At 39.8% G+C, this 17724-nt stretch overlaps 1 protein-coding gene and 1 long non-coding RNA gene across 2 annotated transcripts; both read left to right on the top strand.

Annotated features, from left to right (window-relative positions):
* The first annotated feature begins 429 nt into the window (after nucleotides 1–429).
* Nucleotides 430–1031, top strand: LOC121741179. The gene is made up of 2 exons (XR_006037802.1): nucleotides 430–706; nucleotides 841–1031. It is a non-coding gene; the product is annotated as an uncharacterized LOC121741179 (long non-coding RNA).
* Nucleotides 1032–5637: 4606 nt separating this feature from the next.
* LOC121810940 lies at nucleotides 5638–6443 on the top strand. The gene has a single exon (XM_042211684.1). It carries the CDS (start codon nucleotides 5778–5780, stop codon nucleotides 6246–6248), a length of 471 nt encoding a protein of 156 aa, XP_042067618.1. The 5' UTR covers nucleotides 5638–5777; the 3' UTR covers nucleotides 6249–6443.
* The last annotated feature ends 11281 nt before the right edge of the window (nucleotides 6444–17724 follow it).

Genomic DNA, 17724 nt, shown 5'->3' with positions numbered 1-17724 from the left:
AGTTACAAAGTTGATAAAATAAGAGATAGAAAGAAATACTTCCCCCGTCTCAACTAAATTGAGTCGTATTCCATTTGTGATATCCCAACTATATTAAGTCATTTTCTTTTTTTTGACAAAAAATAAAACATCCGATCACTCTTATTTTATTCCATCATCTACTTTACTTTATCTTTATCTTTTCTACTTTACTCATCTCTCTTATTTTTCAACATAAGTTCTTAATATCTGTGCCCAAAACTTTTGACTCAACTTAGTTAGGATAGAGGAAGTACGTGTTAGTGGAAAATGGATCCTATCTTATTAGAGCGAAAGAAACTTACTAAAATTGAAAGAATTTCTATTTTTAGGAAACATAGGGAGTAATATTTTAGCCACAATTTAACAATAAAATTATAAGTTTAACACATTTATTGAAATAAGGAAACTGGCCTAAGAGCATCCACTATGGATAGGCGCGGCGGTAGCCGCGAGGCGCGGCGGTGGGGCGGCGGATTATAGTGGAGAAGGTGTCCGGCCCGGGGGTGGACGCGGCGAGGGGGGGGAGACGCGGCGGACGCGCGATAGCCGTGTGCGCGGCGATGTCGCGGCGAGGGGTCTATAGCCGCGCCTATAGGCGCGGCGGCTATAGTGGAGTGCACCGCCGCGGCGAATTCGCCGGTCCCGAGAAATCTCTCCTTTGAGCTTCTCTGCTGCTAATTTACTGGTAAATTTCTTCCTTACTATGTTAGAGCTGCTTGATTTTGGGGTTTATATTTTGCTAGCTGTGTTTCTATTCCACTACAGCAATAATTAAACATTGAAAGTGTTCGGTTTTCTGTTTAATCTACTCCATGTTAGTATATGAAGGTGTTGGCATGGCTGTGGAGCTAAAAGAAGACGAGAAGGAGGAGAAGGAGGTGAAGAAGAAGACGACGAGGAAGCCGACTCCGACACCGAGTAGGCGGTGGCGGATTTTTTAGTTGTATTTTATTTTACATATTCGTTGTAAAATTTTACCGGTTTGAAATACAACGAATATTCGGCCCTAATAATTACCTAATTTTCTATTTATTTATAATGCGATTATTTTAATTATAAAATTTTGGGGCTATTGGAAGTGTCCACTATAGTGGCGGAAATAGAATTTTGGGGCTATGGACAACAAAACTGGGGCTATAGACAAAAACTGGGGCGGGGCTATTGGGCGTGTCCACCTTATAGTGGACACTCTAAATAAAAAAAGGAGTACGAATGTAAAAAAAAATACTATTGACAAGCAATATTACTTCCTCTGTCCGCCAATAAGAGTCTTGTTTTGACATTTTAGTCCGTCTACGAATAAGAGTTCTGGTTCATTATTACTATAAATGGTACTCCATCCGTTCCGCGTTAGTTGAGTCATTACATTTCTGCACTCATTTTGAAAAAATGATAATAAATAGTTAAAACAAGGGCAGAAAATGAAATGATTCAATTACTGCGGAACGGAGAAAGTAAGAGGCTCTCGCATTCCACTAACTCATTTTACTCACATACTCCCTCCGTCCCATTAAATATGCAACATTTGTTTTTCGGCACGGGATTTTATGTAGTGTTGTTTTGTGAGTTAATGAAGAGAGAATAAAGTAAGAGAGAAGAAAAAGTAGAGAGAGTATTATTTCCATTTTTAGAAACGTTTCATTTCTAATGGGACAGAGGGAATATTATTTAAAATTAATATATACAAATGAGACTCATATTTCACTAAATTTTTTGAACTATTTTTCTGAATACTATTTCTTTAAACTCGTATCGAATCGAAATGAGATTCCTATTCGCGGATGAGGGTGTACTAATTAATTTAATCCAAAAATGGGAAGTAGCATAGATTTCCGAGTAGCGTTAAAAGAGGGCGAAGATAACGACAAAAGGAGAAGTCACCGTTTGTCGCGTTTGATAATTGGAGCAGTAGTGTAAAAAGCCAGCTGGCGCGAGCAGAGCGCTAGATCCAAAAGCCGCACAAGAGAGGCCCCACTTCACGTGCCATGACGCCCCCATTCCAGTGGTGTGGCCACGTGGCGCTAATCGACACGTGTTGGACTATCTTGGAGAGCGCAAATTGGGACCTGTACCAGGTGAATTGCATTTCGACGTCGCGACAAAGTTAAAACCCTCTCGTAATAAGACAAAATATTGTTTTCCTATAATACCCCCGCTGTCTGACAAGTGCTCATACTATTTCAAATATCTTAATTTAATTTTTACGCATACTATTACAAATATGTTGATTACACTAGATTGCAGCTGATTGAATTTAATACTACTAATTTAATACTACTCCCTCCGTCTCACTCAAGATATCCATACTCTTAGTTGACACGAAATTTAGGAGAAATTGTTAGATGGAATAAGGAAAAGTATACTCCAATTGAATATTTTAATAAAAAGAGAGGAGAGATAAATTATTTCAAACTATAAAAAATGGACATTTTAATTAGACAAACTAAAAAGAAAACGGACCACTTGAATAGGACGGAGAGAGTAGTATTAATATAATCAAAGAAAACTACGAAAGCGAAACCTTTTTAATTCGTCTTTCAATTATTCTTCCACATTTTCGATTTTTTTAAACATATTAAAAATTACAATCAAATTATTAAAATGCCCTCTAACTTTGTGGTATTATCAGAAGTATACGTTTGCTCCCATTACAGTAACGAATTTTATTAATTTTTATTTATAAAATATAGTTTTATATTTATTTATTGTCTCATTTATTTAAGAGCAATGTTTGTGTGTGTGTGTGTGTAAAGGTGTAAAATGGTAGTAGTAGAAAACATATCTTGAAATATTGTAAAAACAAATTTACATCTTAAGTGAAATAAGATATACTCCCTCTATCCCGAAAAGTATGAAATATTTTATTTTTAATCCGTTCCTGAAAAAATATAAATTTTCTAATTTTGGAAACTTCTTTCTTTCTAATAAGATGAAACTCATTCGCCATTAACAATATTTTAAAAACTTTTTCTTTCCATTTCTCTTTTATTTTTCCAATTACGTATTAAAATTAATGTCGAATCAAATGTTCATACTCTTTAGTGGAGAAGTTACTAGTAGTTTCGTTTTCGCTTAATGTTCAAGGAAGCAATTCTACTAAACAAGGAAAACCAACATTTTTGTCCCCAAATGTGGATCATGTTGAACATATTCCCCGATGTGGGGAACTTGGCTACTTAATGTAATTTTTATTCAAAGATATACTTTAAATATATATTCTACAATCCGTACAGCAGTATATTAAAATCGACAGTGCACATTTTGCGTCTAGCTTTAATTTTATTATGTTTTGTTTTTAATAATTAATACTAGTATTTTAATAGTAAAAATAGTTAGTAATTTTTTATTACAGAAAATATGTATTATTGGTGGACACAAGGTTTAAGAAAATACTACTCCAGATGGCAGTTTGTGACATAAAATGATTAAAGCATAAGGTAAGTTTCCAACTTTGGTGCATCATTTATCAATATGTCAAATTAAGTTCTTTTACTGTACTATTTATTTACTCCACAGCAATATAACACTAGTAATTTGTAGCAGTATAAAAATACAAACGAAATCTTAAAAAAGAAAATGGTGCATCTTGAGTCTTTGGCTCTCTTTTCCACAATGGCAGTAAGCCCTCAAACGGAATATACTGATGCTCAATATTTTGGAAAAGTGTAAATGGTAAAGGTGCATATCATGGGTGAATAGTTATTATTATTAAAATGATCTATAAAAGTTAATAAGAATTCTAATTAAATGGTAATGGTATATTCCCTTTTATCAACAAAATCGAGCAGTTCTTTGCATAATTAAATAAATACATATGTCCAACTTTATCTGGTTAACATAAATAACATAAACATATACTATTAGAAGATATTATATTTTGTGTTAAATAGCATAATTACATCATCCACGGGTGAAAAAATTGGATTATATTTTAATAGGTATTTAATAAATTTGAAAGTGGCAATCTGTAAAAGTCTATAACTAGCCTTATGTAGCCCATAATGCATCTATTACAATGAAAATAGTGGTCGGTTGAATAAATAGAGTGAATTGTGGTTATTATGTCGCCGTGTATGCCTTTGTCTCGTTTTCAAATACATAATCACACTCATGCATGAGATAACAACTTTATTTGTTATCATTAATTCTAATCAAAACCTTTTACATTAATACTTTAAACAAGGCAAATCGTGAATAATTACTTTTTATATAAGATCACATCACGAATCAGGATTTATAAATAATCATATTTGATATAGATAATTCTAAGCAAAAAAAAAACATGCAAATTATTGCAATAAAAATAATTTTTTTAAGATCATACTATTATATAATATCATACTATTATGCTATTATATATAAGATCATACTATTATATATTTTTTAAAATTATAATAACAATCAATATAAAAGAATATAAAACATGCAACTTATTGCAATAAAAATCAAATTTCATTCGTATAATTAAGTAAAGAAAATATGTTCAATAGGTTTAGTCACGTGCACAATTTTATTCTATAAATAATTAACAAATTTTTTTGAGGTTAACAAATTAACTTCAAAAAGTCAAAATAAAAATCTGAAAAATATCAACAAAACTAGTAATTTTTTTGTCAAGTATCGATTTGGTAACTATATTTGATTTATACTTTCTTCGTCCCAAGTTAATTGGGTCTTTTTTCTTTCATACTCATTTTGCAAAATGATATAAATAATTAAATTGATGAGAGAGTTAAAGTGATATAAACTCATGAATAATGAAGGAAATAGATTAGTTAAGAGTAGTTGATTGTGAATGACCAATGCAAATTCACACTAGGTGAACCGCCTCATCAATTGAAACATTGTAACTTTAATCCTTTAATGATATAACACAAGTTGCACTATATAAACAGTAAGTATTCCCTTAATACTGCATCATTACACAGAAAAGCAATCTAAACCATATCATATCTCACCAACGTTAAAAAATAGATGGTGGCGCATCTAATTATTTCTTCAAACATATATTACTTTTATCAGGAAAACGAACATATTCGTTGATTAATTTGAAGTATTTGTTACAAGTTTGGGTAATTTGAATGCAAAAGTGATAAATAATTATCAAATGGACCCCCACCATGTTTAAAGAGGTACAAATATCAATATTAAAAACGTACTTGTACTATCTTTAAAAATACTGTACTGCTATATAAAATACTTGAGGAGCTTATTTGACATTTTCTCTCAACTTTATGAATAATCAAACAACTAAACTATATGGAAGTGGGACAAGTGGCTGTATGTGGTGAAATTCCGCAGTTTAAATAATTTGCACAAGAATTACTTCGCGAAAAAGTAACTAATTTGGTTCAGTAATTTATTAATTAATCCAATCTGGTTAGGATAAAATGGAAAACTGTGGCATTTATTTTGTTTTTGTTTTGGGAGGGTAAACCTGGTATTTCGCATCGACTGTAACTGCGAAGAAATTAATTCTAATAAGAGAAAAGAAAAGCTGATTTGTGATTTACAGATTTTAGATTTCTGTGAAGAAGAAGAGAGAGTATTGGGGGAACCTTATCCATTCCAGCCCTTTAGTTTTTTTTTGACACGTCCCTTTATAAAAGCGGATCAAAACCCCCATTTTAAACTATCAAAATTGGCAGAACAAATTCTCTCTCATCATTTCACAGTTCAACAACCACACCAGTATAGAGAGAGGAATTAGTCAGCCCAAAAAAAACAGAGAGAATTTATTCATCAGAGCTATATATATGGCTGCATCCAAAACCTATTGCGCTAGATCAAACTACCGATTCCTTCCCAACGATCAGGCTCTCACCAACGATCCGATGATCTTCGAGCTCGACGAGTCCGACGTCTGGAGCGCGGCGGCGCGCTCGCAGTCGCCGGAGGTCCGCAAGGCGAGCGATTCCAGAATCTCGAGGAAATCGTCGGCGGCGACGGGCTGCGGCAACGGACGCGGCGGCGGTCCGTCGTCTCTGCCGGTGAACGTCCCGGACTGGTCGAAGATACTGAAGGATGAGTACATGGAGACTCGCCGGAAAGACAGCGACGAGGATTACGAGGAGGACGACGGCGATCGGATTCCGCCGCACGAGTTTCTGGCGAGGACTAGGATCTCCTCCTTCTCGGTGCACGAAGGGATCGGGAGGACTCTCAAGGGGAGAGATCTCAGCAGGGTCAGGAATGCGATTTGGCAGAAAACTGGTTTCGAGGATTGATTCAATTTTATTTTTAATTTTCGATTTTATTTTCTATTTGTCCTTTTACGGTTTATAACGCCTCATTTTGAGTTGACGGAGGCGGGGCATGGGAGGATTGTAATTCTAACACTTGAGAGATTGGGGGAAAGGAAAAACAAATGAATTTTGGATTTAAATATGAATATTTAAATATTTATTGTAGTTATATAGTTACATACTATTGTGCTGTATTCTGAGTTTAGATTGAAGAATTTGGACAAAATAGTGGGACAGATGCAAGCTGAAAAATGAGTACGAATTTTGGGAAAAAGAGGGGCTAATCTTAAAGCGTGTTTCTTTGTGAAAAGATAAAAAGATGCTTCACTGTTTGCGGTGTTTCTTATTTATTTCCATTCATTACTTTTAAATAAAGTCGTTGGCTTCCCAAATGAAAGACAAAAGTCCGTGTCCATTTATTGGCAGCAGCCTGAGTTTATCTTTCTAGTAGGTTCTAACCACCTAAAGGATATAGTACATAGCAATTTCTATTTTGAGTGTTTATAAAGTCATCCGAACGCTCTCTCTTATCCGTCTCTTAACTATCTTATCTCTTCCATATTCATGGGCTCCACTATACTTTTCATCTCATCTCTTAACTACAACACTTGCAACCCTTCATCTTTTATCCATCTCATCCCTTAACTATTCATTCAATTTCATTTTTTATTTTTATTTTCAACAAATTCAATTAATAAAAACATACTTCATTAAATAAAATAAAATTACAACTTAAAATTTTTTTTTAAAAAAACCACATTAATAAAATCCTAAAAAAAAATACATAATTTAAAATCTTCCGCTCACTCTCTCTAAATTCAATGATGGATGTCAGTCCGGGATTGCCTTTGAGGCGTCGCGGTTTCCTCCTCCTCCCGAAGTCGATCTTCTGCTAGCGATTCTTCCATTATTCGACGCATTTGCTCAGATGGATCCATGCATGGATTAAATTTGGGAGAAGAATAATGTTTTGAGATGAAGAATGTAGAATGTTTGAGTGAGAATAGAGAGTTTTTTTTTTGTGGATTAATTTGTGAGAATGATTTGATATTTATAGAAGTGATTGGAGGCTTTTAAAAAATTTTAAAAAAATAAAAAAATTGTAAAAAACGGCTATAAACGGCTAGTATAATTTTGGATTTTTTTTTCGATTTTTTCGTGAGTTTTAAAAAAATAATAAAAAATACATTTTCAACGGAAATAAACGACGCCCACTCGTTTGCCGGTGAGTGGGCGTCACGGACGAACCGCAGCTTGCCGAGTGTCTCTCCGCGACGAGTTACGGGACGGGCTGGGGACGAGACGGAGCCCGTAACGCTGTCTCGCAGCCGTCTTCTCTCTCCGAGACGAGATAGGGACCGTAACGAGACGCGTTGCGAATGCCTTAATAAATAAATAATTTTTTATTTTAGCAATCACTTTGTGTCTATTTTTTCAGCAAAGTACACAAAAATATCAATATGATATTGTATATTGTATTTCCGTTTTTAATATCAATACGTAATTGTATACTACGTATTTCCGTTTCGTTTAAAAAAATATGTTTATATAGTAAATAAAACATTCGTAGAAGGAAAAATAATTTGGGGTTCGTTTAATTTATTATGGATACTTACTCTGTTTGTGCGGTCAAGTCAAGTGGCCAACTTTTATAAATTGTAAACTCACTCAAATTATGTAGATTTCGAATGATTTAATCTAAAGTCATCTAGTTTTATATTACTGTGAATTCCAGGAAAGGCAAGTAAAATCAAATGCTGGTTTCAAGGAAAGAGAGCATGCTCCCCCTTATAGACTATAGTACAACTACTTTAATTATTCCTTCATTTTTATAGATTATTTCACAAAGTAACAATTTTTTCTACCCAATTCTATTTTATCCCATACAAAATACTACAACTCCGTAGTTTGCTTTTTATAATTTTGATTCATTCAATAAAATTAGTCCATTTCATTTTTAGAAAACTTTTATTTTTAATAAGCGTTAATAATATTTCATAATTTTGTATTCTTCGTTAATAATATTTCATCAATTAAAATTTGTGTTGTTCTTGATTCATAGAACAGAGGGAATACATAATACTCCCTCCGTCCCATAAAAATATGGGTATGTGATATGGCACCGGAATTAAGACAAAATTGGTAAAGTAAGAGAGAGGAGGAGGAGGAAAAGTAGTCAAAGTAGTGTTAGTATATAGTGAGACTCACATTATTAGGGCATCAGCAATGGGGCGTCCTAAGGCGCGATCTAAAGCCCGCCCTATGCACTGTCACGTCAAGCATTTTATCCTCCGACCCTTTCACCTGCAGTGGGGTGCCCTATAAGCCGCCCTAACGGGCGCCCTAATGACTCAACTTCTTTTAACACAAGAAATTCCCGCAAGTGTACGGGGCTAGTGTAGCACAAAGCAAGCAAGAGTATCGTATCCCATAGAGACAAATTGTATAAACTCAAGTACCACGGACCGATGTTAACTACTATCTAGACAAATCAAAGGGTTGGTTTTGGTATGTAACTATTAAACATAAGCAAAGTAAAACAAGAGACAAAAGAACAAGTTTCAAATAAGAGAACGAGGTAGAGCTTTGGATCCAACTACAACGAACACAATATGGACAATTCAACAACTTTGATTACCCAATTGAAGTCTCTAGGATTACTAGGAAAGCCGTTAGTCTAGGCTAAGCCCTCTCTCGAGTGCCCTCAACCCGTTGATTAAACATTAATATTGAAGTCTCCTTCCAATACTTCACAATTAACTCCTTGAAACAAAAGGCTCAAGCCCTCACTCTAGAATTCCTTCTCTCGAATGTAAATTATCTAGGTGTTGTTCATTTTTATCAATCCTAATTAGGTATCTCTCGATTACTCAAAACTAGGTCAACAAATCCAATTGGTAGCTAAGCAATTGATTGAAAAATCTCATTAATGAAACAAAGAAATCACAAGAGCATAGGTAATCAAAAGTCCTTGAATTAATCAAAAGCGTTCATTGTAGTCTTCACCAAAACTCTACAAGAGATTTAGCTACTCATATGCAACGCAAATTCACAAGATAAATCCATAGAGAGTGAACTGAACATAGGAAAACTAATAAAGATACTCCTAAGGGTGGATTGAATGGGCAAATCGTCTTCGTCTTCAATCTTGTTGAGGATTGGAACTCCTTGTCTCTCAAATCCGCTCTCCTCTCCAACCTTAAAAACTGTTTCTGGGTGTGTCTAGTGTGTCTGGGGTCCAAAACCTAGGTCCCTTTTATACCCGGGGCGGAATAGAAGCAAATGTGATGTTCCGCACGAATCGCCCGGCCGAGCGATTTTAAGTCGCCGGAACGCCCGGTCGGGCGAACTCTCTGGATTCCCGACACGCTTCAAAACGCCCGGTCGGGCGATTTTCCCTAGAGAAAACGCCCGGTCAGGCGAATTCTCTGCACTCAAGCCCCGAACTCCGTTTCAACTCAATTTCACCTGTTTTAACTACAAACACTCGACAAACTCATCAAAACACCTAAATAGTGGATAATGGATGCAAACTCAATTAATATGCTACAAAACACTGAAATATTCACGTTAAACATCCAAAATACTTGCTAAACTACGAGTTTATCACCTAAGCATTTTCTTTTATTTGAATATTTAAATAAATATAAAAATTGGGAGAAACCTTCATTTCATTTATAAAATTAATACATTACAATACGAATAAAAAAAATACGCAAATTCAGCGACGACGGTTACGGGCCCACACTTCTTCAATCATGTCGTTCATGAGCTGAGCATAGTTTTGTTGGTTGCGCATTGAGGCCTGTCTAGATAGAACCTCATTGAAGCCCGTCGGTAATCCTTGAGCGGGGGGCGCGGTCGCCGTGTTGGAGGAGCTAGATGCACCTTCATCATCGGTCCAATCGGTGATGCTCCCACCTTCATGTTCGACTATCATGTTGTGCAAGATAATGCACGCATACATGACATCGGCGAGGACTTCCTTGAACCAGAGACGCGCCAGCCATTTCACTATTGCCCACCGTGATCGGAGCACACCAAATGCCCGCTCCACATCCTTCCGCGCCGCCTCCTGCTTTTGCGCAAATAAAACTCTCTTCTCACCGATTGGGCAGCTGATCGTCTTCAGGAAAACAAGCCATCTTGGGTATATGCCATCGGTCAAGTAGTACCCATGTGGTATTGGCGTTTGTTGGCAGTGAACTCGATGGCCGGACCGTTGCCATTGCATTGCTCGGTGAAGAGGGTGGATGAGTTGAGGACGTTGATGTCATTGTTCGACGCGGCTACACCGAAGTACGCATGCTAGATCCAGAGTCGATGGTCAGCGACTGCTTCGAGGATCTTCGTCTGATGGCTGCCCTTGTATCCACTAGTAAATTGGCTTCTCCACGTCGTCAGACAATTCTTCCACTCCCAATGCATACAGTCGATGCTCCCTAGCATCCCAGGAAAGCCATGCGTCGTCTCGTGCATATTCATCAGGCCCTGACAATCTACAGCAGTCGGCTTTCGCAAATATGTGTCGCTGTAAGCCTCCACAACTCCCCTACAAAATCTCTTCAGGCACTCGCGGCATGTTGTCTCTCCAACGTGGAGGTACTCGTCAAACATGTCTGTCGTGGTGCCGTAGGCCAACTGACGGAGTGCAACCGTGCACTTCTGCAACGACGTAAGTCCGGGTCTACCGATGTCATCTTCCCGATACTGGAAGTATTCATCACGTGACTCCAACGTCTGGACAATGCTGAGAAAAAAATATTCTAAACCGGCGGCGAAAAACAGTCGGGTCCCACCGTGGTTGCTCGGCAAAATAGTCTGCAACTAGACGTTCGTGAGCTGCGGCGTGTTCTCGGAGGACAAACGTCCGACGTTGCGTCTTGAACGGCTGCAATTAAGGCTTGAGTCAAGGTCGGACTACAGCCCTCCGTGGAACTCCGATCGTCGTCGTGGTTCATTTTGGTTTATGAGAGATGGAGAAATGTGAGAGATGAGAGAAATGAGAGATGCGAGAAATGTTCGTATGAAAAATAGAATAAGAAACAAGGTTTAATAAATAGACAAAATTCAAAAAAACAAAAAACAAAAACGCGTTGCATCGTCCGCGCCATCGTCCGCGTCGCCCACAGTGGGCGGACGATGGCGCAAACTATGCCATATCGTCTGCGCTTCCTCCGCGGACTATCTGTCGGGCGAGGACGACGCATCGTCCATCGTCCGCGCACCCACAGTGGCTAACGATGGCGCGCCCGAGGCATCGAGCAGCCTATCGTCCGCCCCACTGTGGGTGCCCTCAGTAGTGTTTGATGGTGATATAAGTTGTAAATAAGTTGATATATAAGGGTAATAAATTGAGATAAATTTCCGAAAATGGAATACACATATTTTTATGGGACGGTCAAATTTGAAAAGTGTACATATTTTTATAAGACGGAGGGAGTATTATTATATGCTTATTTAGTTACTACCGTATGGTATGAGGTAGGAGCTAATTTATTTAGTATTACTATTTATTAATATAATAATGTCTTATATTTTCATATAGTATATGATAACACATCGGTCTCAATAATTCGGAATTATACATGGAACAATGTTCAAATTGTTTTTTAGTTACAAAATAAAATAAGTTACTACTATTTGATTCTCCCTCAATAAATTATTCTTATTTGTTATAGCAATAACTGTCTTTGTCGGACGCAAAAGAATACCGACTTGTTAATTTGTCACATTATTGGCCATCACATTAAATTTGAATCATACAACATATATAATTCCACATCTTCTATACTGGCAAAAATAATTTCCAGTTATTGGATATTTGAAATGAAAAAAGTAAAACAAAAACAGATGTATAATGTATCCGCCAATGGGGAAAAAGCATAATCTAAAAATAAATAAAGTAAATGGGCCAATCAGATGGATATGATCGGAGCCGTTGGATCGTACAATGGAGTTGGGTGGGACCCATGAACTGGACCGCTTAGTTGACTGTAATAATCGCGGGCTAACCTAATGGAGGTGGCGTTGTGTATGGTTCACGCGTCGCCATCGCGCTTTATTGTGAGAGGGAAATGGAGTGTCGCCGTTAACGCCGTCACTATTGACGTCAACTACTTTGTTTTTTGCTCAGTTAGGATCAGCCACTAGCTTACCTTGTTGCAATTATACTGTGCCAGTATTTTATCTATTTTTTAGTTTTTCTTTACTTACTTGTATAACATGTACTATTTTTATCTATTTTTGAGTTTCTCTTTACTTACTTGTATAACATGTTCCACTCAAATTTTCAAATAATTGAGCTTTGATAGTATATAATTTTATGATTTGGATATATTTCCTCTATCCCACAATAATTGTCACTCTTTTTCATTTTGGTACGTCCCACAATAATTGTCACTAATATTTTTAACATAAATGATAAGTAGGTTTCACATTCCACTAACTCAATTCACTCATATTTTATTATAAAATCAATATAAAAAAGTGGATCTCGCTTTCCACTTATTTTTTCAACCAACTTTTCTTTACATTCCTTAAAACTCGTGTTAACATCAAGAGTGATAATTATTGTGGGACGAAGGGAGGAAGTACCATTTTCAACCTGATAACCATATACTCTTCGTATGACGGACTTTTTTGGGAGTATTGATGTGACTACTAATAATTTTTGTTTGATTGAATTGCTAGCAAAAGTATGAAAATCGAAGTAAAAAAGCTCTTTAAAAGCTGAAGGCTGAAGCGATGCGTTTTACTAGTTAGGCCATCCACAACGTTGTTCCTATACCGTTCCTAAACCGTTCCTTAAACCACTATTTGAGGGCCCCACTGTACTTTTTTACTCCATTCCTTAACTAAGGAACGGAACCTGCAACCCTCGTTCCTTAACCGTTCCTTAACCGTTCCTTAAATTACTATTCATTCAATTTCATTTTTTTTAATTTCAACTCAATTCAATTAAAAAAACAAACACATTTTATTAAAAAACACACAACATTAAAACAAAGTTACAACTTAAACTTAAAAAAATAAAAAGCACACAATTAAAATCATAAAAAAATAAAAGTACACAATTTTAATAATTTCATCCGCCAAAGTTTGCCCAAATGTGCTCAATTAGATCATGTTGGAGTTGGGTGTGGGCGCTAGAGTCGCGTGTCCTTGCACGAATAGATAACCGTTCTTGTATTGACGGATGCGCTCCACTTCGAAGCGGACTACTTGCGGTTGAGCTTCCGGGGGATTCGGGGTCGAACCAATTTCCCGCCTCGGGTCCTTCGTCTTGGACAATCATGTTGTGCAAGATTATGCACGTATACATGATGTCGACCATGTTCTCCATGAACCACGTACGAGCCGGGGCTTTGATGATGTTGAAGCGCGCTTGGAGAACCCCGAACGCCCTCTCCACATCCTTGCGAGCAGCCTCCTGCTTCTGCGCAAAAAGAGTCTGCTTTGGGTTCGCAGACCCACTGCACGTCTTCACGAAGGTAGGCCACTTCGGGTAGATGCCATCGGCGAGATAGTACCCCATTTTATAAAGCCGATTGTTGGCGACAAAGTTGATGGCCGGCGCTTTACCATCCAAAACTTCGGTCAAGAGGTCGGACTGGTTGAGCACGTTTACGTCGTTGTTCGACCCGGGGACCCCGAAGTACGCGTGCCAGATCCAAAGGCGGTAGTCGGCAACGGCCTCGAGTATAACGGTTGGGTGGGTACCTTTGTGGCCGCTCGTGTAGGACCCCTTCCACGCCACCGGGCAATTCTTCCATTGCCAGTGCATGCAATCGACGCTGCCGAGCATCCCTGGGAATCCGTGCACTGTTTCGTGAAGGTCGAGAAGGAACTGACAATCGGCCGTGCTTGGCCTCCGGAGAAATTCGTCGGTGAAGGCTGCCCGGACGCCTTTGCAGAATTTGAGCAAGCACATTCGCCCAGTGCTATCTCCGATGTGGAGGTATTCGTCGAACATGTCGGCCGTTTGTCCAGTCGCAAGCTGGCGGATTGCTGCAGTACATTTCTGCAGCGTCGTGTGGCTGGGACGTCCGACCGCGTCGAACCCTTCCTGGAAGAACTCTTCCCGGGCTGCCAAAGTATTCGCGATGTGGAGAAATAACGGTTTCCCCATGCGGAAACGGCGACGGAAGTACGTATCTCCCCAAACCGGGTTATCGCAGAAGTAGTCGCGTACTAACCTTGCGGCGGCTTCCTCCCGGTTACGATGGATGTACGTACGGGAGCGACGTTGGGGCGGAGCGGCTTCTTCCGCCTCCCGTAGTCGATCTTCTTCAAGTGATTGTTCCAATATTTGACGCATTTGTTCATAAGGATCCATTAGTTTGATTAAATTTGGGAGAAGGAAAATAGAGTTGATTTGAGATGAAAATTGGGGTGGAAATAGAGAGAAATAGATGTGTGTTTGTGATTGAAATGAGTATGAAATAGGAGTATTTATAGAGTAAATAAATAAATAATAAAAAAAAACAAACGGCTATAAAATTAACGGTCTCATTACCGTTAATAAAAAAAAATTTATTTTTTTTTTATTAAATTCGAATTTTTTTTTAAAAAAAATGAATTATTGCGTCATCGGGACGAAGCCCACTCGCGGGGCAGCGAGTGGGCTTCACGCGTCGAATGGGAGTCCGCCACGTCGCCTCGGCGCGTGGCGGAATGTTTCGTTCCGCGTGTAAAAAATCATGGATTAAATATGCCCGGTCAATGGATTTTGACCAAATAATAAATGTGACGAGACATTTAATTTTGTGAAATTAAATGACATAGCGTCGATCTACATTTTACGTAGGTAAATGTAGTATATTCACTTTCTCAAATCCGATTTCCGGTGAGTGAGAAATAGTGGATTAAAGTTGGGCATAATTAGCTTTTAATTAAAGCTTGGAGATGGAGCTTAGGGAATAATTAACTAGTGTTAATTATCCCACATTGGAGGATTAACACATCTTTAATGTGTATAAATTAAGTGACTTTATGTTACTTAATAATTATAGTGGACCAAGATGGGTGAAAGAGCCCGCACGCGCGCACACGCGCGTGCCGCCGCCGCCGCCCGCCCGCCCGAGCCCGAGCCCGTGCCCGTGCACGTGCTCGTGCTCGTGCTCGCGCTCGCGGTCGCGGGCCGCGGGCCTCGGGCCTCGGGCCCGAGCCCGATCTCGATCTCGATCTCGATCTTGATCTTGGACTTGGACTTGGACTTGGACTTGGACTTGGATCTTGGCAATTGGTCTTTGGGTGGTCTTTGGGCTTGGTACTTGGCCCAAACTATTCTTTTTGGACCACCGCTGAGTCAGCAATCCAAGTGGCTTGACACGTCGTCAAGCGAGGCACAGTCACGGTTGCCACGTGAGAAATCCACACGCTCCACACACGGATGGCACACTCCTGCCACACGTCTGTAACCGACGTCGGTTACGAATTGCCATGATGACAGCCATCATGGCTGTTGACCCCCTGCAGTGGACTGAGCCTATAAATAGGCCAGCCATTCCATGCATCACTACACAATTCAAAAAGCATTCTGCATCATAAACTCTCTCCCTCTCCCTGCATAGTTTTTTCTGTCGAAGCTCTGCCCTCTCCTCCATCCAGTTCGCCGGAGCTCTGTTGATTGCGGTGCTGCATCAATAGAGACGTAGCCGTTTTACCTTTGGGGACGACACGCCAAACCGAAGAGCACTACCGGGGCGTATCTCGTCTTGCGGGAAGAGGCCTCCTCGACTCGGCTAATCACACTGGTTTAGTAGTTTCGATTATACGTTGTATTTTTAAGTTCAGTTCTTCCTTTCCTTTCTTTTGGGTTGTATTACGCCCGGTAGTTATCTTTGTAATCCCAGAAACCAACAATCGCAAGACGAGATAACTTGCCTTTGAAGGAATTTGGACTTCTAAACTGAACTAAAACTTTCGAAATATTAAACACCTTTGCTGGAGATGTCTACCGACTCCAACACCGCCGCTGCCACCACCGCCGCCGCCATTCCCTCCACCATGGCGACCACTGGACCGGTCAACACTTCATCGATTCCCTCGATGATGCCAACTCCTGGCTTCCCAGCCGCTTCATCCACCGTCCCTTGGGTTTGGGACAACCCCTTCGGGGCGTCCACTGGTTCCACCTTTGGTGGTTCGGTTGGTTCCACTTTTAGTGGTTCCTTCGGATCCTTTAATGGATCGAGTGTTGGTGCCTTCGGGCTCAATACTAGTGTTGGATCTTTCGGGATCAACACGAATGCTGGGGCCTTCGGGTCTCATGCGGGTGCTAGTCCCTTCGGGGCTGGTACGACCATGGCGGGCTCTATGCCCAACATGAATGGTGGGGGCTCTATGCCCAACCAAGTTGTTGGCTCCTTCGGGGGCAACGGAATTGGTTCCTTCCAAGGACCAACTGCGGCACCTTTGGCACCAAGAATGATGCCACCTGCCGAGAAGCCACCAAAGTTTGGAGGATCTGACTTCAAGCGGTGGTACCAGAAGATGTTGTTCTACTTGACAACATTGGGCGTCGCCAACTTCCTCACGGAGAACGAGCCGCCCGCGCCAAGCGACCAAGAGACTAGGCTCGAAGTCATGGCGGACTATGAAGCTTGGAGAAAAGGGGATTATCTATGTAAAAACTTTATTTTAAGTGCATTAGATGATAGCCTCTATAATGTATACTCCAATGTAACCACATCTAAACAAATGTGGGAAAGCCTAGAGAAGAAATATAGCATAGACAATGCTGCAGGGACTGAACAGGTTGTAGCATCCAAGTTTATGGACTACAAGATGGTCGACTCTCGACCCATCATGGAGCAAGTCCAAGAGCTCCAAATGATCATCCACTCCTTAGTGGCTGAAGGGATGACCTTGCCCGATAAGTTCCTAAGGTGCACGATCATTGACAAGCTCCCTCCAAGTTGGAAGGACTTCAAGAGTTATCTCAAGCACAAGCGAAAGCAGATGACCCTTGAAGACTTGATCGTGAAGTTGCGCATTGAGGCCGACGTGCGCAAAAGTGATCAAAAGGCTAAGGGCTTCACCCCAAATGAAGCCAAAGCCAACCTGTTGGAGCGGGGCGGTCCCTCCAACAAACGCCCTCGCCCAAACCGTCCAAACGACAAAGGGAAGGGAAAGCAACCTTCAAAGAAGTTTGAAGGCGACTGCTACAAATGTGGCAAACCGGGCCACTTTGCCAAAGACTGCCGCAGCAAGAAGAAGAAGCCGGCAGCCCACGTCGTTGAGAAGGAGTTCAAGGACTGGGATGAGAACGACCTCATTGCAGTGGTCACTGAAGAGGTTAACCTTGTTGATAACAAGGGAGGCTGGTACATCGACACCGGCGCTACTGCTCATGTTTGCTCCGACAGGAGCAAGTTTGCCTCCTACACTGCTGTTGAAGGGAGGAAGATCAACATGGGGAATCAAGCATCGTCAGAAGTCCTCGGCGTTGGCA

Source organism: Salvia splendens, chromosome 7 (assembly GCF_004379255.2).
Source record: "Salvia splendens isolate huo1 chromosome 7, SspV2, whole genome shotgun sequence".
Taxonomy (NCBI): Eukaryota; Viridiplantae; Streptophyta; class Magnoliopsida; order Lamiales; family Lamiaceae; genus Salvia; species Salvia splendens.
This window is presented reverse-complemented; position numbering and strand designations above follow the sequence as displayed.

Bases quoted from the DNA above. Each gene is read 5' to 3' on its own strand.
- LOC121810940 (XM_042211684.1), top strand. From the start codon at position 5,778: ATGGCTGCATCCAAAACCTATTGCGCTAGATCAAACTACCGATTCCTT.